We start from the raw sequence: 20,724 nt of genomic DNA on the forward strand, positions 1-20,724 counted from the left end.
AAAAAGGAATAGCCATGGTCAGGGAAAAACAGGATAGATATGTATTAAATTCTGTTACATGTGTTGCATTTGGAGATGTATATAATGGAAGTTGAAAAATCTTTTTTCTTTCTGGACAGATCTTCAAGCTTTGTGAAGCTCACAGTAAAACATATATATGTATATATATTTACAACTTTTGAAGAAAATGGAATCACAGTTTCTGCACAAAATGTGAACCTCGTATGGTCAAACCACTTACATTCATTTAAATTAAAGAACTATTTGCAAGTCATTGTGACAGAACAGCAATGCCCTTATTTTATTGATTTATGACTTGACACCTCTTTAAGGACACCCAGAGTATAACGGACAACAAAAACTCTAAAGCAGTCTGAAGGGATAACTTTCGCCTGTAATCTAACTCATAAGGTGCAGAACGCAGAAATTTACAATTTCTCATAGCTTAGCTATGAATATTTAATACATAAATCTAGTTGATTTAATAAATAAATCCTGGAGGGTTCAAAAAGTTATGTGAGCACTGCTATATACCTGAATCATTTTTTACTTTTTGTAGCCAGCTTGCATTTCAAGCATACTTACTCTGTTTTTTTGATTTCAAATCAAAGTGAAGATTAAAACAGACAGGATTCAGTATTTCCTTTAAACTCCAACTATTTTCACTACTTGCATCATATTACCTGTGAACGTTTGAATTATGGGAAATTACAAGAATAGCTGAATATCTGGAATAAAGACCCCAGAAATAATTGATCAAATAATTTTATTATGGAACAAAGATCAAATTACTTATAGAACTGATTATTGTACAGTGTTTGTAAAGTGAAACATCAAGACTGGCATCAGCTCCAACGTCGTTACATAAGCTCAGTTCCTAAGATTATGTAGCATCTGTACCTTACAAGATTGTGCTTTGGTTTAAGCTGTATAGAGACTACATTTTACACCAACCTGGTTTATAAAAACATGAGAAACAAGAGGCTCTCCCATATTTCTGCCAAGAAATAGTGGGAATTTTCCCAAGAATTTTTCCATTCAGTATCTGAGCGTGTTTACTAAACTAGAACAAAGGTGTTACTTGGAGAGATTGTGTCTTTCCTGTCAAGATCTCTCACTGTGTTATGATTTGTGGATAGACCAGAAGCACATCTATGAACTACAAAGATAACCTGAAGTATCAGGGGTTTTTTTTTGTTTGTTTTTTGTTTTTTGCTCTTTTTTGTAGAGAAAACACAAGATAATGTTGTACAATCACGTGAATGAAAGAAAAATATTGTACACATCCCGATTACTCTCTTGGAAGATATACTAATTTGAATGACACCAATTACCATTCTTTCTAATAGGTCAAATAAAATTTTAGCCTCATAGAAAAATGTATATGATGAATTTGTGGTATATATTCTTTAAATTCACTATGTATCATTTCATTTTTTCAAAGGAATTAAGGCAAAAAACCCACAAACTATACTGCAGATTCTAATGCAATGGTGAGAAAAACAACACAGCAAATCTTATTATTAGATCAGGCCTCAAGGATCCACATGGAAGGAAAAGGAGACAGTGCTGACTTTTCCTGAGATCAGTGGGACTTCTCAGACACAGCTTTTCTGAAAACCAGATACTTGCTCTCCAAATTGTGGACAAAGAATTCCAAAGCCTTGTTTTAGAATCTACTTCAGACAATGGTGTCTTCTCTAGGGAGCACTGTTTTACCTTCTGATGTGTATTTTTAATACTGAATCATACCAGCATCTACAGCCTCCCTGGGAAACCTGTTCCAATGCGTCACCACTCTCTGAGTGAAAAATTTTCTCATAATATCTAAATTCAATCTCCCCTGTCTTAGTTAAAACCACTCCCCCTTGTTCTGTCACTGTCCACCCTCATGTAAACAGTTGTTCCCCCTCCTGTTCCTACGCTCCCTTCAAGTTGAGGAAGGCCACAATGAGGTCTCTCTGCAGCCTTCTCCAAGCTAAACAAGCCCAGTTCCCCCAACCTTTCTTCACAGGAGAGGTGCTCCAGCCCTCTGACCATCTTAGTGGCCCTCCTCTGGACCCGCTCCAAGAGCTCCATGTCCTTCTTGTGCTGGGGGCCCCAGGCCTGGACGCAGTACTGCAGATGCGGAAAGAAGCCGGTCGGTCACGAGCATATCACTGCAGATCAGCCACAAAAAAAATGGTGCTGGGGCAAATGTTTATAAAATGAAAGATTTTGAAAATGAGTAATTATAAGTGAACAATTCATTAAAAATGATATTTTTAGCTTGAAAAATACATTCGGAAGTTTCTTATTTTATTAGAGAAAGGGCTACTTTCAGTGAAATAACTAAGAAATTCTTGCACAAAACGTAAAATTTGCTTTCTTTTATTTTGATTTGTTGAAAGAATTCCAATACATACACTTTTTCAGAAGAGAATATTTTAGGAAGGCTACATTTTTGCCTTTTTGTGGGTTTTTTCTTTTTTTTTTTTTTTTTTTTTTCTTTTTTTTCCGTATGGGGAATACATTTTAAGACATTGCAATCGAACCCGTTAAAATACAAAAAAAAAAAAAAAAAAAAAAGGCTATTGGCATTGTTTTGTCTTTAGCATGCAAGCAATTTAAACAACCTCAGAAATGCTTAGGAAATGGCACAAGATAAGTCTTCAGTAGACAGCAGTCTGTTACTGGGTAATTTCACCCTAAGCATGAAGATATTTAAATATATTTTTTTTCACATTACCTCTGTGCACGTTGCTTTTCTGCGGTTGAGTCTGCCATCAGTAAAAATCACTGCTGGAGCTGCTACGAGAGACATGCCAGACTCTTTGGAAAATTTTATTTATTTTGTTCTCTTGGCTTTGTAAGAGGCATTACAAGTATTAAAGCAGAGTAGTCATTAAGATTACAGTTGAGGAATGATTAATTATCTCCCCTCTGTCACCTCCACATATCTTCCCTCTGACCTGTTTCTCTCTTCTTTCCCTAGCACTCTGTGGACCAGATTCTGATTGGTGACATCAGTGATGCTGAGATCAGAAATTGGCTCATCACTTTTATTTTTCCCTTGCCTTCCCTCTAATTTGCCTTTTTCTGCGCTTCTCTTCACAGACTCTTCACTGCAGCTCCCAGCACTTTGCAGGTATCCTTGACTACAGCTCTTATTCCCCAATCTCTGGCCAGCTGGAGCAGCTCCCTGGAATGATACAATCTAGATTGAAGGCAGGTGGCCAATCAGCAAATGAGCAACTTGTTGGCACACAACATAAGTGACTCAGCCACTATTTGGTCCCATCTTACTGTCTTAAATTTGGCCAAAAAATAGGTGTGGAGAGTGGACCTTGAAGAAGATGACTAGTGAAATGCGTGAATCAAAAATAAAACCTGGCTTTTAAGAAACAAAATAAAGTCATAGTTCTACCCAATCAACAACCTACCTGCAAGGCAAAACTAGCACAGACAGATGCTGTAGTGGATTTATATTGTGTTTTTAAGGTGGGACAAAAAGAGTTGCATTACGAAGTTCTATGATTAAATGGATGGCAGAGTTTCCACGGGATGAGAAATCTTAACAAATCTTTAAAGCTGTTTATTGTACAATACTTTAGATGTAACATGAGGTTTGTATATGTATCCAATCCTGAGTAAGATCTAGGCACAAACAAATCAATATGCATGTCATTTGAACACATTTACAAAGCTCTACTTGTATTAGAAATCAAAGGACAATCTCCTGCAAACATTTCCACCTACATGAAGTTGCTGAACAAGTTGTTACAAGGATAAGTCACTGCTTATTTTCATTGCATTTTTTGGGAAAGCTTGAAATTTTCAAGAAGAAATTTTTAGTACATGGAAACTGAATTGAAAACCAAAAGTTTTTAAACATGCCTGTCATCATTCATGTTGAAAACGTTGTCATAGAAGGCCTTGGAAATACCACTTCCAATTAACTTCCAGCAATTAATTCATGCAGTTCAGGGAAAAGGAGATTTACCATGTCAACAGATTCAACACTTCCACTAGATAGACCACATAGGAGAAATATGCCATGAGCATACTGCATTAGGGTAATTGTAGGCCTTTGTGTTTTCAAAGTGGAGATCGTCTGTGTTGCAAGAATTTGGCTGCTTGGCCAAATTACACTAGTGAAAAAAAGGTTCACAATTGTGGCATGCTGAGACAGAAGTTCTAACATCATTTGTCAACATAGCTCTGCATACTTGAAAAGAAGGGCAGCATTAGGGATCTCAGCAGAAGTGTCTGTACAGTTTACAAACCCAGTTTAGCACCCAGAGCCAATCAATGCTGTTTTCTTTAACACAACACACAAAAGAAATGAACAAGAAAAATGTGATGGTTGTGCACAGTATAGTTCCAGTACCCTTTGGCAGGAATTCATTTGCTGTTATCTAAACTGGAAAGGAAATAATTTCCTAAGACAGACCTATATCAAATGTGTGTGCTTTCAGAAACAGACAAAGTTCTACCTGTGATGCCTCAACTCCCATTTGTACAATTATTTTTGTTTGCTTATTTTTTAAATCAGTGCTTTATTTTCCTAAGGGTCTCTGTCAAAGTCTGGTCAGACAGCATGACATAAAAACCAGTATGCTTGAACCTGACTGATCTGTGTGATGCTCTAGTTCCTTGCAAGGCTCATGATAAATATCAGTCCTTTTCACAGCAGATTTTCTACTCACCAGTGCCTGTTAATAGTCAGAAAGGTTCTTGAGTAAAATGATCCCACAGTGTAAAAGAAACAATCCACCTACACGTTGAATAACACTGCCTGGAAAATGACACTTTCTTAATGACTGAAATTTGAGATCTCTTGGCTGACTTTCCTCAGTTCAGCTTTAACCTCTCCAGTATCACAGAACTGGTAAAGTACTTGTTTCTTAAATTAATTATCACTGCCTTGACTGTAATAGAAAATAGTGTAGCAGTGTAAGTAATCCAAGATAGTGTGTTAAGAGGGTGAGTTGTTTACAATCTCTTTGCAATTTCATTTATCCCTGAGATCATCCTTTATCCAGCTGTAGTCACAACAGCTTCTACATGAAGTTACTTATGCGGAATCTACCAAAAACACCTACCTGATGAAACACTGCATAGAAATGAGTTTTGAAGTACTACAACAGCTATCAGCAAAAGCTGCAGTAGCCACGAGGACGAAAAAGAACTGATTCAGTCAACTAGACTTCCCACTAGCTGCCAGGAGCCCCCATTTCACATTCCTTGGCCTGAATTTTCTCCCGTGGATAAGTATTAACTCTGGGTTTTTTGTTTCTTGTTTTTTCGTTTCCAGCATGGTGTCTCTCATTCTTACCTGCTCTTGTACTGTCTCCAATCTTCACTCTCCTTTGTTCTTCCCTTTAATATACAGATCTCCATTCTTCTCCCAGACAGACTTTCATAACTAACTAGGAACAGAGAAGTCACTGTCAGGTCTCGGGTTCATCTTTATATTCGAGAACAGCTACAAAACAAAAACAAACAAACAAAGAACAACAAACAAAACAGAAAATGGGTATTTAGAAGTAGCAACATTCTCTGCTGAGATCCTTAATTCTTCAGAAAAGCCAAATTGTTGCAGATTTGGTATGTAACAGGACAGGGAGAAGAGGATAGGTATGAATACATTAACAATGCTGATAGTGAAGCCGCATCTCAGAGAAGCCCTGCCAGATTTTTCAGGGTAATGTAGTCCCATGCTCTTGAGTGCTACTCTCTGTGGGTGCTGACTTCACAGCTGTGCAACCCACTTCTCCACTGTATTTGGGTTATTCCTCAATAGTCCATGAGATTTTAACAACTTTGCCCATGAACTGAAACACGGCTGTGCTCCTATTGATATTACTCATTCACATGGTCCAATCTCTTCCATCCAGAAATCTTTAACTGATTATATGTACAGGTTTATGGGGCTCCTGTATAGGCCAAATTTGGCCAAATTTGCCACAGCTAGAAGTTTGTCCAACCATCTAATTTGTTTTTAAGTGGGTAATTTCTATTTCATGTTTTGGATGGTTTCAGAATCAAATACAACAGTACTTTTAGGTTTAATGGCTTGGATCTATCCTGCATAAGGATTTCTGCAACATCTATGTTCTCAGGAGTTATTTGTGAAAGTCCTCCCTGTAGTGGATTCAGAGGCAGCAATGGTTGTGCATTTTCTTTCTTTTAGAATTGTTCCCAATATAATTCCTTCCAAGTGTCAAAGACCCAGCTTGTTTGAAGTCTTGCAGGTAAAAAGGATGCACTTTTGGCTCAGGAAAAGCAAGCAGCAGCTAGAACAGCAGAATACCTGCTTTGCCTGTGCTGAGAAGACAGCAGTCAGCTTCCTCAGTGTCCTCTGCAACCTGAACAGTCAGTTGATTTTACCTTCTACTTGCATAACCGTGGCAGCTGAGGAAAAAGTTGAGGGATATAAGGTGGTGGCAGAAACAAGCATTAGCAACAAGGCACTGAGTCCATTTCTACTACTGGCTATCTCCCACATAAACAGAAGAGGCAGCAAGCTCAGTCCTTTCTAAGCAGCATGCTTTGTATAGGAAAGTAGCTGGAAGCAGCAGTGTAGCTGAATGCAGGAAGAAGATGGAGAGGATAGAGATACCTGTAATCACAGATTACATCCATTTTTTCCCCTTGCAGGAACGTTTATCACCAACAATCAAACAGGAGGAGGGAGTTATGATTACAAATCTTAATTTATTAATTAACAATAATGCACCACTTCTGTGATTTTTGTTTATTAATCTTTTTAAGAACAAACAAAATGTTTACTGTCATGCAGGATAATGATTGCTTTGCAAGAGATTTCTAGAAATTTCCAGTCTTTTATGTCTGTTTCAGGCTTTATGTAACTACATCTCAATTACACTGTCACTAGTCTTCTTTATTTTCTTGTTACTCCCCTTAAGAGTAGGCCGTATTAGCATATTTTCTTGTAAATGGTGCTGCTTTAGTTTTCTTGTTCCAGGGGCTCTTTTAAACAACAGCTAATACTAGTTTCCACTTGTCTTTTAAGTGTGATCTTTTTTTTGTTACAGAGGGGACAGTTATTTGCCCACTCTTGCTCAGACCACTTCTATCTACCCACTCATAAACTTGTCTTCTTTCCTTGCTAATGGTTCATAGAGGATCCAGTCTAAACAGAATTTCAGAAACTCAAAGCAAAATGTGGTGTTTCTATGTTTTTTTAAATCCTTCTTATTGAGTTAACCATGAAGCTTAGTACAGTTATGTACCTGTGCTGCATGGCAGTCTACATACCACAGATTGCAGCATGTAGCATTAACTACTGCTAGCATACATGAACTGAAACTTCAGCATGCATACAGCATCCATACTTTTCATAAAATATGAGTTCCATCTGTGTGCAATAATGTGTGATAATTTGTTCACAGTGCCAAGCCCTGTGAAAAGGCTGATGGCAACAGAGGCAAAAGGTGCACAGCCACAGTCCTTAATGTTATCATGAGCGTTTATCAGAGTAAATAGTGGCAATACTGTGGGACAGGAACACATCCCTGATATTCCCACAAAAATCCATTTATTTTGCTAAATAGGATGTAAAACAAAAGGCCAGTAAGTAATACAGATAACTATTTTATATTAACTGGAATTAGCAAGTGCCCCAGATTTAGTTCTGTTTGACACACTTCTCCAGTACAACTCCACTGTTCCTTGATGGTCTATTTTCATTGATACTTTCATGTTGTAGCTTGAACAACCAAAACATGAGGTTTTATACTTAACTAATTTTTCCTAAGTACTAGCATGTCAAGATTTTGTGGCCTCCTTCTTTGTAATATCTTGCAGTAATAGTTTTCAAGTGTTTTCATGTCCTTTGAAAGTCTTTATGGCATCAATAACTGCCTCAGATAACAAAGAATAACTGAATCTTTCCCTAATTTTGGGAATGGCCTCCCATTTACAGATCTATGTCATTGCTCTTAAGAGATCATTCTGTGTATATTTTAGAGCAAAAAAGTCCTCGTTAAACCCATTTGACAGAGAAGCTCTAGGTAATTTTAGGAAGTGGTAGAATTACCAGAAATTCATAAGAGCTGAGTAACTGCAACAGTTTTATACAGAGTATGGAAAGTGAAAGAAAGAAAATCCTTTCTGTTTCTTGATAGTTTTTAACGGAGTATTTGAAAACTATAGATAACTGGCTTGTCACCAGAACTTAAATCCTGACTATCTTTATCAGGAATGAGCTATTTTCAGGCTACTCAATATGAGTATCCAGTTCTGTTCCTTCATTCACACGTGAAAGAACAAACACATAAATAAATAAATAAAGCTTAAAAAGATTTTTTTTTTTTTCCCTCATTAAAATATAGTTTGGATGACTCTCTGTTTCAGGAACAAAGCATAAAGCTTTCTTTGAGATAGAAGTTTTCAGACTAGTAGAAGCCTTGAAGTCTTCTTATAAACGAAACAGGACAATAAGTTCATGTTTTGAATGTGATAACGCTCTCCCGCATTCTATCTGGGGGTTAAAGAGTGCTTGGAAAGAGATGTAGGGTTCTGACTCATAGGTATTGCAGTACACTGCTGCAGCAGTTAAAGACATTACAAACACAGGCTGTTCCGTCTTCTGCCAGCCACGACAATGGAGCGTCCCAGCCACCACGATGTACAGTTTCTTCATCAGATTTTATTTCCAGTTCAACAAAAGAGCAGGGTGACTTTGTGAAATGGGCAGTGACAGTACCTTTTTTCTTTTTTCAGTTTCTCTTTTTCAGGCAACACTCTTTAGTGTTCTCTTAAAGCAATACTTTTTACTATTTACTATTGAAACACACATTCACTCATTTTTTCAAACATCAATAGACACATTCAGTTCCATGCTATACCTCCTCAGCTGGGAACTTATTTAAGCCCATCAGCAGATGGCCAGATGCCTAACCAGCCCTAACAACAAGCTCCTCTTCCACATCGTTGCAAGACCAATGCAAAAGCCTGTTCCACATCCCTACAAATCGGCTCCATGGTAGAATCCACCACTTTACAGCTTTGGCTCAAAAGCAGTGCCATATCTGCACTTTAGCTATAATGATTGCCACTAGAGTAGTGGAGTCCAACCTCCACCAGTAGCTTACAAACACTTAAAGAACGAGGTAGACAAGCCTCAAGAACATGCTGTTTTCTCCTGACTCCACCACACCAAAGGTTAGTAATATGGCTGATGGGAGTGGGAAAGAAAGATTGCCAACAAGTTAGTGTAGTACTAAAACATCCTGTGTGAATCAAATAGAATTTGGATCTGAGATGTGCTACACAACAGCTGTCATAAGAGTGGTATTTGTACAATCAGAAGATCTCAGTAGTTTCTCACAGAAGGTATCTAGCAAAACTGTAAGTACAGTCTTCACTGCTGAGTCCCATCTATGGACAGCCTTTTCAATATTCATATGTCATTTCAAGAATTAATAAATGCAGTGTTTTCCAAAGTATGAAGACAACATGTAGGCTACAGCTGTTTTGAGAACAAACTGCATAGCTTAATGTCCTTAGCTATCTCAGTTGTATAACATAATGTTTGTTGCACAAGACAAACTGGACAGTAAAAATACCTTACCTTGAAGCTTCTAAGCACATCATAATGACTTATGCAACTAAGTGACTCAAGGAGATTAAAATGTCTTGCAATAAAATAGTGCTCCACAAGTTTGAGTCTAGCAAGCTTACAGGCCAGTGAAAAGGATTGCTAAGGGTGAACAGGCTCTAATTCATGAAGAAAGCAAGAAAATGCAGCAACGAACACAAACCCCACAAAACATGATAAGTTAAGAGAATTTACCTGCGATAGATTAGGAACAAGTATACAGTTGATCAATTTATTAAAGACTCTACAAACAGCACACAGATCTTTTTATTATAGAGATATCTTTGATTTGTTGAAAATATATGGATTTAAGGCTTTAACTGATTTACTAATCACTTATATGAATTATTATGGATGGATGTCCCTTTCTATATTCAGCAATTTTCATAAAATCATATAATATTGTGAGCTAGAAGGGACTCACGAGGACCAACTACAATCTGCCTCCACTCAGGATCACTCAAAATTCAAACTATGTGTCTGATGGCATTGTCAAAACACTTCCTGAGCCCTGGCAACTCGGGTCTGTGATAACTATTCTGGGGAGCCTGCGCCAGCGCTTGACCGCTTTCTTAGTGAATAACACTTTTCTAATCACAAAATGATGTAGGGATTGGAAGGAATCTCTGGAAATCACCTAGACCATATACTGATAAAGCAGATTTCCTAGAGAAGGTTGCACAGGAAAGATCTCTAATAATTTCCAGAGAAGGAGATTCCACAACCTGACCCTTCCCTGATACAGTTCCATGTCATTCCCTCAGGTCCTGTCACTGTCAACACAGAGCTGGATTTCCTATGATGAGCTGCAGCTGCCATGAGGCCTTCCCTCAGCCTTCTCAGCTCGGGGCTGAGAACACCCAGAGACCTCAGTTGCTCATCTTGCCCTCCAGATATTTCACAATGTCCATAGCCTTCCTTCTCTAATAGCTTTATATCTGTAGGTGTTCATCTACGGATGCTCTGTATACAGTCCCATGGTGAATGACTTATTTTGACTTTAACATCAAATCAGCAAAGATAAACAGCCAACTATTCTTACAGCCTACCCAGAGCGTGAACATTAAATTAGGAAAGTCTGGACATTGACAATGCCAGTATATTTTAGCTGAAATCAAGCCCTACACCTTAAATCACGTACCCTCATTACCAAGCAACCATATTTCATTTCCATGCATCTGATATCACAGAATGGTTTTTGTAGGGCCTTCAAGATGAACTAGTTTCAAAACTTGTGCTATGGGCAGGGGCACTTCCCACTAGACCTGGCTGTCCAGAGGCCCATACAACGTACGCCTGAGCCTCCAACGATGGGATGTCCCCAGCTTCTCTGGGCAATCTGATCCAGTACCTCAGAACCCTCACTGTGAAGAATTTCTTGCTGACATCAAATCTAAATCTACCCTGTTTTAGATTAAAGCTTTAATCTCTCGTCCTATCACTACATGCCCTTGTAAAGTTCCTCTCCATCTTTGTTTTGGGTGAACATTTGTTACTGGAAGACTGATGCTCGCTGAGTGTTTCTAGAGACCAACAAATGGATGTTAGCACAGTGAGGCAGTGGGTGGTGTGTTTCAGTAGCAGTGGCAACAGTGACAGTGGCTCTCCTCTCCTGGTGCAGATTTTTGTAAGCACAGCATGCAGGCTCTTGTTCATTGTTAGTGAAAAAACATAGCTAATGGTGGCAAACTACATTGAAAAATAGTGTTTTGTAGCTGAGAATTTGCACTATCAAATGGTGTTATTGTGCTCTTTGTATCTGTTTTAGTTTCCGTGGCAATAAATAAGTGGTATTACTTTCGGAGCAATCAATATATGTAACAGTGTCTTATCCAGAATTTTTGTGAAAGTCACCCCTCCAAAAGGCTATTGCCTAAACTCATTTATTTCTTACCTATATTCGTACCGTGAAGTAGAACAGAACCTGTAATAAATGAAATGTCCTCTACGTTTTCTTTTTACCTTAATTAAATTGAATCACCCAAATATTCATAATCACACATTGTTTATTTTTTCCAGTACAATACATTCACAGCCTTTGCTGCTTACATGATAAATACTCTACCGTGTTAATTTTCCTTATGTGCTCCCCCACTGCACTGCGATTTGCACAGTTCTACAAGTGGGAACACTACAGTAAGCACTTTACCTTGTACTCAGAGACAAGCACCAGCTTGTCAATTCAATAAACTCAAGTACAAAGTAAAACACTTGCATGAACACAAAACTTGCACTACCTGGGTAGGAAGCAAAATACTAACTTCTAAAAGAAGCAAGGAAATGCACAGGATCAACTCCATTTGCCTCTGCTTTTCCGTAGAGTAAGAAAGAAAATGAAGCAGTGGAATTGGGTAGACCATAAAACAAACACAAATGTAGTACCACTCACACACAGACAAACCAATTGTTTTGGAATGCACTCATAAACACTCCTTAGACAAACTAAATAATTATTCCCCTCTATTTGTTCTCCACTGTTTAGCTTTGAGAAAATCTCAGCTGAATATTATCTTCTGGACATCACATACAAATAAACACACCTTGAGAGTTTAAAGCAAATGAAGATACTTTGAAAGACGCTCTCTCTTCTAAACCTATGAGGAAAGTTGAAGAAAATTTATATCTTCAGGAGAAAAAAAGAAAGACGAAGGGAAAAATGGTCAGACATACCAAACACACTCATGAAAGTTAATTTAGAATTGAAATTATAAATTAAATAACTACTACCTCTTCCACAGGAGCAAGAAAAATTCTAGTCATATCTAATTAATTGCTTTGTTGTCAATTATATCAGGCTATGATGTGCCATTTTAATGGAATCTGTCACACTCACCCATATTACGTACCACAGATCAATACATGGGTAGGTAGAATATCCTTCCTTTTAAGATTCATGTGCTTCAGCAATAAAAAGTACTGTCTCCAATACACAATGGACAGGACATAAGAAGACTTCTGCAGAGAGTACAAGTGAAAGAGACACTTTCCAGGGTTTCTTATATCAATAATTTACTTAATCATCACAGGGTTTGCATTGACTCCTTAGCAGAAAGGAGAAAGGGGGTGGGGAGGGAGTGGAAGGTAAAGGAAAAAAAATAAAAGGCTGCTGCTTCTCTTTGGTGTAAGCCAGACACATGAACTATCTTGATGTGTAACATCAGACATTCCCACCTTACTGCAGAAAACCCATGGAGGCCAGTCTGAGGTCCCCAGATGATGATGATCTAAATGACTTCACCACATGGCAAGAAATATCTCATCTTTACCACATTTTCACCTTTCAAAACTTCCATTAAAGTTCAAGCATGTAAATAGGCCTTTCCTCCAGGCATTTTGAGGTAAATACTCTTTACCAAAACAGCAATCAACATTATCAGAAACTATCAGACATCTATTTTCTTAAAGCAAGTCTTCACTTTGCTCACTTAAGGCTTCCCTGGGTATATTTTAAAAAATAATAATCCATTGTTGTTAATTGCATAGAAACCTGAGCATGTAGCCACCCCCATGGAATGTCATAGCTTTAACTCATTTTCACTGTCCATCTAACCTTAGCAGCTGGACTTTGCTGAGGATTGATGCACTAAAACAAACAAACAAGCCCCTGATTTCTGCCATTTCTGCTGCAATGGCTGTAACTACTGGCAGAGAACTATCAACACAAATTGTTGCAGCAAGGCCTTCTTCTGAGGTAGTGGTAGGCAAGCTGCAACTGTAACTGCAGCTCCCTGATGGCTACCATTTGCCCTCACATTTTTAAGTTTCGCTAAGACAAATAAATCAGTGGGAAACTAATATTTTCATTTTGCTATTCATGAAGCTTCTCCCACTCAAGTCTCACGCACAAAACTGTTATTGATCCTATCAATTTCACTAAGTGTTTTTAGATTAGTTGAATATCCTTTCTTTGATCCTGACAAAAAAATTAAATCCAACCTCTCAGTCGGGTTACCAATCAGATTAATTCATACTTTACCAAAGAGCAAAAAGTTTGACATTAACAATATACCCACTCATCTGAAGCTTAGCTGTTCCAAACAGAGGCAAGAAAATGGGCTGCAGTGCCCTCCTAAAATAAAGGTAATCGTTTATTAAACATAGGTACACTTATCTCAAAGCCTAATTTTGCATTTCTTCTTTATTTTCTGTATCCTTTCTTGCAAACAAACAAAAAACAAGAACAAAAAAACAACCAATTAAAAAAAAAAAACACACACACACACACACAAAAACTGGCTTGAGCTGGTTTGTAATCGTTTGAATACTGCCAAGTTAAAGAGCTGGCACACTGTGCTACATAGCACAGAAGCTTCCACTCCATTGCTTGGTGTTTGCTTTCCATTTTGGACACATGGAAAAAGCACAGGGCCTGCAGATTAACTCTGGGAATTGATAAAAACAAACATCCAAAGAATCTGCCCACCAGATACCTGTTTATAGTTATGGTAAGATGAAAATGAAAGGAAAGAGGAAGAATCCTTTCATTTGTGTTAGAATCAATTCCCTAGAACGCGAGCTATGATTCCAAGACGCTGGATTGCAACTTAGAAAGCGAGTTTAAACTTAAGTCTCACATCACTCGTGGATCACAGTTTTAAGTAGCGATTGTGGATACTTGTATACACAGATTTGAAAGCGTTTCCATTTCTTTCATTTTCTCGATGTCGCTCACAAAAACAGTGATGAACTGAGAACAGCACCTTCCCTAGCTGTTTTATTGGACACTCAGCGCTTCCCGGCGTTACCACCAATTGTCTGACAGTTATCTAACGGCATTTTGGCAGTGAATACGAGCAACAATCAAGACGAAGCTAAGGATCGAGCGGCGACACCTCGATAGACACATAACAACAGACTTTAGCACTGCATCGGTAAGTTATAAGCGGGTAGCTACTGCTCACATTCCACCAGCAATAAAGGTCCAAAGCAGCCGCAGAACAACACCCGCCAGTGCTCCGGGTCCTTACACCCGGTCACTTACTCCAGCAGCGCAGCATCACGTTAAACGCAGGCGAGTAAGGGGAGCGGCAGGCTTTCCTTCACCTTAAACTGACCTCTTGCAAAGCGTGCGGCCCGCAGGACAGGCACACCACCTGCAGAGCGGCAGGCTCCTTCCTCGTGACGGGGTTAGGACCGCGCGCACCGCCGCACTCTGCCTGCCGGCGTGCTCGTGTCTGAGCAGCCCGTGACGGCCTGTTCAGAGCGCGGCCCCGCGGCGCCGTTACATAAACAGCGGTACCTTCCGCCAACAGCACCGGCGACGCGCCGCCTCCCGTGGGTACGCGGCCGGGATCGGATAAAGCCCCTCCGGCCCGGGAAGCGGGCGGCGTGCCGAGCGCAGCGCAACGGCGCCATTTACCCGCCCGCACTGCGCCGTCACCGATTTGCCGCCGCTCCTCGCGGCCTCCCGTTGGCACGGGGCTCCGGCGGGGCGCGGCGCCGCGGCGGGACGGGGGGCGGCCGCCCCGAACGTTCTCGGCCGCCTCCTCGCCGCGCCACGGCCGCGGCCCCGAAGTTTCGGTAACGCCTTTCCGCGAGTCTTTTTGTTTGTGCGTGCGTCCCTTTCCGCAGGCAGGTGTCCCGCGGCGCACGCCGCCAGGTGCGGGACGCCCCGCCGCCCGGCTCCTCCCCGCTCCGCCCCGCGGCGGCGGGCCGGCCCAGGCAGGCCGTGGGGCAGCATCGCGCTTCCAGCACCTTCTCCACCTATCCCCGCGCCGCCCGCCGGCGCCTCCTCACGGAGGTGGCCCCAGGCCCGCGCTCCGCTCCGCGCGGGCGGGCCGGGAGGCGGCGCGGCGGAGTCTGGCAGCGGCGCGGCTGTCGCGGACGGAGCAGGGCGCATTCCGCACCCTCCGCTCCACGGCCTCCCGGATGAGCGACGGGCGGCAGCGGCCAATAGGGGCGCTCCTTCAGCGCGGGGGGGGCGGGCAGTCCCCGCCGGCGGACCAATGGGAACGGCGCTTCCTCAGCCGCGGCGGCGGCGGCGTCGGCGCGGGGAGGTGGCGGAGGGGGGCCGTGGGCGGGGCCGGAGTTTGGGAAGCGGAGGGAATGGCTGTCACCGGTGAAGTCATGCTCGGCGCCTAGCCTCTCTCCGGCCCCGCTCCGCTGCTCGCCCAGAGGCAGCGGCGCGACACCCGGCGCGGTGCTCCGCCCGAGCGGAAGGTAAACGCGCCTCGCCCCCCGGGGCCCCGCGCCGTCAGCTCCGCACAGCCGCCCCGCGCGCTCCTGGAGCGCAGCCCTGGCCGCCCCCCGCCCGGTACGCTCCGGTGTACGCACCGCGAGCGCGGCGCGGGGAGAAGAAAGTTTGGATGCGGTGTCGGGGGAATAAACCCCACACGTATCGTCGGGGGAAGGGGACCGCGAACGCCTGCGAGCCGCGCGGTTCGGCCGCGGTTTTTCGCTCCGTCCTCAGCGGGGACGGAGTCGGAGCGGGGAGCTGCGCCCGGAGCCGCCTGCCCCTGCTGCGTGGCCCGGGTAAGTTGGGGCGTCCTGTGGCAGAGCGGGGTGCTGTGCTGTCCCCGCGACGCTGCTGGCACCTGGAGGCCGCGGGCTGGGCGCCTGTCACGGCGCGGGAGGGAGGCAGGGAGGCGGGGAGGGCCGCGGCCCCGCGCGGGGCTTCCGCTGCCTCCGGTCCGATCCCCGCGGGCACCGCGCCTGCCCGGCCCCCGCCCAGCACAGTGGCACACAGACAGACACAGACGCACAGGCACAGGCGCACGGACACAGACACACACACAGAGACGCAGACACACACACACAGACACAGACACACACACAGAGACACAGACACACACACACACACAACGTGCGCTCGCGGTTTGGAGATCGCCTTTCCAAGCGAAAAGCGTTTTATTTCCGGTGTGCGCGGAAATTTTTTTTTTTTTGTTATTGGATCGCACCAGGCTTTGCCCCAGCCGCGGCTACGGGACGCGGCGCCGCTCAGCGCCCTGCCGCGCCGACAGAGCTCGGCACCTGGAAAAGTTCTCTCCTTGCCGGGGCGGGCGGAAGATCAAGAAGCGGCCCCTCCGCTCGCGGACACGTTCGGTGCCCGTGACGCGGAGGCGGGGGCGCGGTGCGGCGGGACACCGGGCCGGGCTCTGCCCTGAGGCGCGCCCCGGGGCGAGCCCGCCCGCCGCGGTCGCCGCCGAGCCCCGCCGCGGTACGGATCCGTACGACCCGGCCGGGTGGAGGAAAGGAGCGGGGCCGCGTCTCCCCGCTCTGCGGAGCCTTTGGACCGAGGCGAAAACTTTCCAGAAAGGCCGGAGGGGCGCGCGGGGCCCGGCGGGGTGCAGCCCGCCGCCTCGCCGAGGCCTACGTTCCTCGGCCGGGCCGGAAGCCGCGCGGCGCTGCCGAGGCGCTGCCCTGCCCCGCGCGGGCGGCGCGTAACGGTCCCGCGGACGCGGCGGGCTTCGGGTCCTGCCTGCTCCCTCCCTCCAAAATTTGTTACGTTTGCACACAGCTGGGAAAGTTACGGTCCTTCAGGCTGCAGCCAAAGTTACCGTTAAATGTTTTTTGTTTTTTTTTTTTTTCCTTTCTCCATTCGCGCATCGTTATTAAGTAAATAGCGTCGTTCCGTGTCGGTTGGTGTGGCCGCGCGGTTCGCTTCGGCGTCGGCTGTTCGTGACACGCAGCCTGGCCGAACTTCGGTGAACACCTCTCTTTTTGTCTTTCCGTGAATACTTCGGGTAAGTAAATGGCCAAAGAAAGGAAACGGTAAAACGCGGTTGGTTTTTATTTATTTATTCATTTAGTTGATTTTTATTTTTACCGCTGGAAGTAGTGTGCGCGCTTTCTGCAAAAAGTGACGTAGGACCTGTGACACCGCATTGTGCCATTTGCAATCTCTTTTGTTTTGTTTCCAGTTTGTTCGCGTCATTTAACGTTACCCACAGCCTCTGCGGCCCAGGCAAACACACGTTTTGGAGCCGAGTTCCCTCGGTAGTGCACCAGTCCGAGGTGGGGCTGTCGCTGCCGTGTGAGCCGGGCATTGTTATGCAAAGCGAGGCACGCTTTCTCTTCGGGAGCCTAATTGCCCCCTTACTGTCTTTGACTTTGTTTCTTTTGTCCCTCTGTGATTCTGAGAGAAAAATGATGTAGTAGAGTGGTAACAGTGAAGGTAGGGTTGTGTCAGCGATAGAAGGAAAGATCGAGTAATGAGTATTGTAAAATGCATCCAGAGTTGGGTGGATCACGCAGAACGTGTGGACAGAGGTGAGGTTAAAACTTCATTAAACCCAGCGTTTTTCTCATGAGTTATGTCTCAGCTTCAGGATTGGTGTTTCTGTGGTGTTTCACAGAACATACGCGCTAGAGGACTGTGTTCAAAGCAGTCTCAGATCTTTTCTTTTGTTCATTTCTGAAGTGGTCTGTGAGCATTTCTTGTGAAGTTTGAAAAACGCTTTGACCAACGCCTGAGGCTTGAAGTTGACAAGAGGAAAAAGTGCTCCAGTTAACACTCATATGAAATATATTCTTGACAAAGGTATATATGAAATTAACATTTTTAGATATGTTTTCTCGGTTTTTGTTGATCTTTGAAGTTAAGGTCACGGTGTGCATGGGAGCAACTTTAAACATGTCTGCACATCTTCCATCAGTGTTCGTGGCCCGGGCTGTCAGTGTTGCTGTGAACTAGCTATCCTTAACCAAAAAAGATTTTGTTCTTTAGATGAATTAGAAGATCGCTTTGCAGATCGCTAGTTAAAACACTTTTTATTTATTTATTTATTTATTTATTTATTTTTAAATATGTGTTCTCTTTGTACAAAGTGTTTCTTGGACATGCACCTCTTTTATATCAGTTTTATTTTTCAGTTGTTCAGTTGATCTTCTAGTGGAATGAGAAGAACAGTGTTATGACATAAAGATCACTTGTGAAAATGGCAGCAGAGGACAGCTTATGTCTTATTTGCAAGCTGTAAAAATAAGGCAGGATGATTTGGAGAAAGAAGCAAGGCTTTATTTAAACACAGCTCTGGTAGTTTGCTGGTATAACAGGCTAAGAAGTCTAAGACTGAAAATTGTTTTTTATTTTTTCTAACACATTTAAAGTGTACTCTTCCTGTGGGTAAATATTTTGCTCTGTGTGTATCCCCACACATTAGTGTGGGGTTGCAGCACCTGGGCGAATCATTTAGAGCCAGGATCTCTGGGTCAAATGTTAAGAACGCTTCTTGTTATGAAAATGTTGCCTTTGCCTCATCTTTGTTGATACTTTATTTTAAATGACTCGTAGTAAGAAACAGCATTCTTCCTTCTTTTCTTCCCCATCTAAGTAGAGACGTGTAATGAATTCCTTTCCTTCTGCCTTACCTCTAATGTGGCTTTTGTTTTTCAGAGTCTGACACGAAGGTGATGTTCACTAATTGTCATTAGTACTTGTAGGAAAGGTCACTGTATGGAAACTTAATCCGTAATCAATCATTGCTGTCATGAGTCAGTTTGCTGCACTCTGGATGTACAATACAACCTACGTGTGCAGCAGACATGGGCTTGATCTTGGGCATTGACAGATTTGTTTGTGGTGACCATGGCTTTGGGGTTAAAAGGCAGTTCTCTGAACTTCCAACTGTAACGCCTGCCCTCCTTTTCTCTTGAAGGCTGTTGCCTTCTGTAGCAAATCCAATGGAAAAGGTCACGTCTGTGCTTTGGCCTCTTCATTGAAGTCTGGTGACGTAGCTTAACCTAACTTCTATGAACTCTGACTTAGGTTGACTTCTGTAGGGCTGGCTAGTATATTCAGCCCCAGCTGATAGGTGATCATTTCTTGGTGCCCTTTTCATGTTTTGGGGGAATTTAGTCTGTGAGTTTAAGTAGTTTGAGAAGTTTCTTCATGGAAAATCGAAACAGCTACACAGTAGAAATAGGAATTTCTTCAACAGGATGCAGACGGCCTCTGGTAGACAGCTAGATAATCAGCTAAGGCAGTGCCCAGGGGTTTTTATCTCTCACTGAAGTATCTGGATAAGCAATTACGTTGCAGTATTTCTGATTCTCTGGCTTATAGTCCAAGCTACAAGTTCCCTTCCAGGAGATTTTGAAGTTACAGTGAAGTTATGTGTCTCAGTATGCAAAGGCAGAATTCCTTGGCTGTTACTGTGTTTGGCTTCTCCTGTGTGAACAGAATAATTCTGGTTTATTTTAGCTGAAGGTGTGACTCTTCTGCTTTACTTATTTTACGCTGAATCATGTACACCTACTGTTTACTGATTGATTCATTGATGAAACAACAGTAGTTAAGTCCTCATAAATGTCACTGCATAGTGTCCAGTGGTGTTGTAAAACACGTAATGGGCTGATTTGCTTCTAAAGACTATGAGTTATTTATTTTAATTGTAACAAGCTACTGTCTTTATGAATCACTGCTTAAACTTCAAATGTCTTCATTTGATTACAGTTAGTTGGTGAGGCAAATACTGTGAACCATTAGCAGTATAATTTCTGATGTTGCTTGATAGTATTTTAAAGATAACTACAAGTTGTTATGTAGCGTATTTCAGATTTGCAGTGTATGTTTTTTAAGCCAGCTGTGAAATCTGTCTTTGTTTTTGCAGATGTCTGAGTACATGTCGATATAATAGCTTTTCTGTGGAGTTATGGGGAGAGTGCTTTGCAGCATGTGTGTGGCTATTGCTTGGATCCACGTTCCACTTTTTTTGGATGTAATTGGCACAGTTTCCTTGCTTATCACTACCTGTCCAACACAGGGGATCTGGTTGAAAATACAACTGAAATTCAGTTTCGGTGGAGTCAATCACAGACAGGCAGAAGTCGAATTGTATGGTAACGGAAACAACTAGAAGAATTATAAATACTTACTGCTCCATCTGTTCCTAGATGCAGTGTAACTGTTTTGTGCCAAAGCAGTCTGTAACCTCTGGATCTTTCTGGTTGTCCAGCTGGTCTTGAATTCCTAAGTAGTGCTGATGGTTTTCTGCCCGCTGTGGTTTAGTTTCAAATCCATGCCTTTGTTCACTTTGGGTTTGTATCAGGTTTATAGCAAAGTGTGTATAATGTGCTTAAATGCTTTGTGTTCTGAAAGACTGAGCTAATGTGTGATGAAAGAGTTGTATTTATAAAACCTTCTAGGTGTGAAAACGTACATGCTTAGCTAACATTCC

General features: G+C 42.8%; 2 protein-coding genes across 4 annotated transcripts in view; one reads left to right on the forward strand and one right to left on the reverse strand.

Annotated features, from left to right (window-relative positions):
• Positions 1–1,183: 1,183 nt before the first annotated feature.
• Positions 1,184–15,446, reverse strand: LOC125687050 (translation initiation factor IF-2-like). Its single transcript, XM_048931804.1, has 3 exons — positions 15,302–15,446; positions 14,662–15,146; positions 1,184–5,467 (listed from the first exon to the last, which is right to left on the reverse strand). Exons 1-3 carry the CDS (start codon positions 15,444–15,446, stop codon positions 5,408–5,410), a joined length of 690 nt encoding a protein of 229 aa, XP_048787761.1. The 3' UTR covers positions 1,184–5,407.
• A 173-nt stretch (positions 15,447–15,619) lies between these two features.
• Positions 15,620–20,724, forward strand: part of SMARCA2 (SWI/SNF related, matrix associated, actin dependent regulator of chromatin, subfamily a, member 2) — a 104,247-nt gene continuing 99,142 nt past the window's right edge. Inside the window, exon 1 of one of the 3 annotated variants that reach the window (XM_048931497.1) lies at positions 15,620–15,766. The gene's annotated coding sequence lies outside the window, so the exon portion shown is untranslated. Of the gene's footprint in view, positions 15,767–15,802; positions 16,079–17,036; positions 17,290–20,724 lie in introns of those variants that run through there. The other 2 variants (XM_048931498.1, XM_048931499.1) reach the window with 2 other exon arrangements.

Source organism: Lagopus muta, chromosome Z (genome assembly GCF_023343835.1).
Source record: "Lagopus muta isolate bLagMut1 chromosome Z, bLagMut1 primary, whole genome shotgun sequence".
NCBI classification, from domain to species: domain Eukaryota; kingdom Metazoa; phylum Chordata; class Aves; order Galliformes; family Phasianidae; genus Lagopus; species Lagopus muta.

Coding starts and splice junctions, on each gene's coding strand:
- LOC125687050 (XM_048931804.1), bottom strand. CDS start 15,446: ATGCGCCCTGCTCCGTCCGCGACAGCCGCGCCGCTGCCAGACTCCGCC. Junction 15,147..15,301: donor CGCGGGGATAGGTGGAGAAG/GTGCTGGAAGCG, acceptor ACAAACAAAAAG/ACTCGCGGAAAGGCGTTACC. Junction 5,468..14,661: donor GGCCGCACGCTTTGCAAGAG/GTCAGTTTAAGG, acceptor TTTGTTTTGTAG/CTGTTCTCGAATATAAAGAT.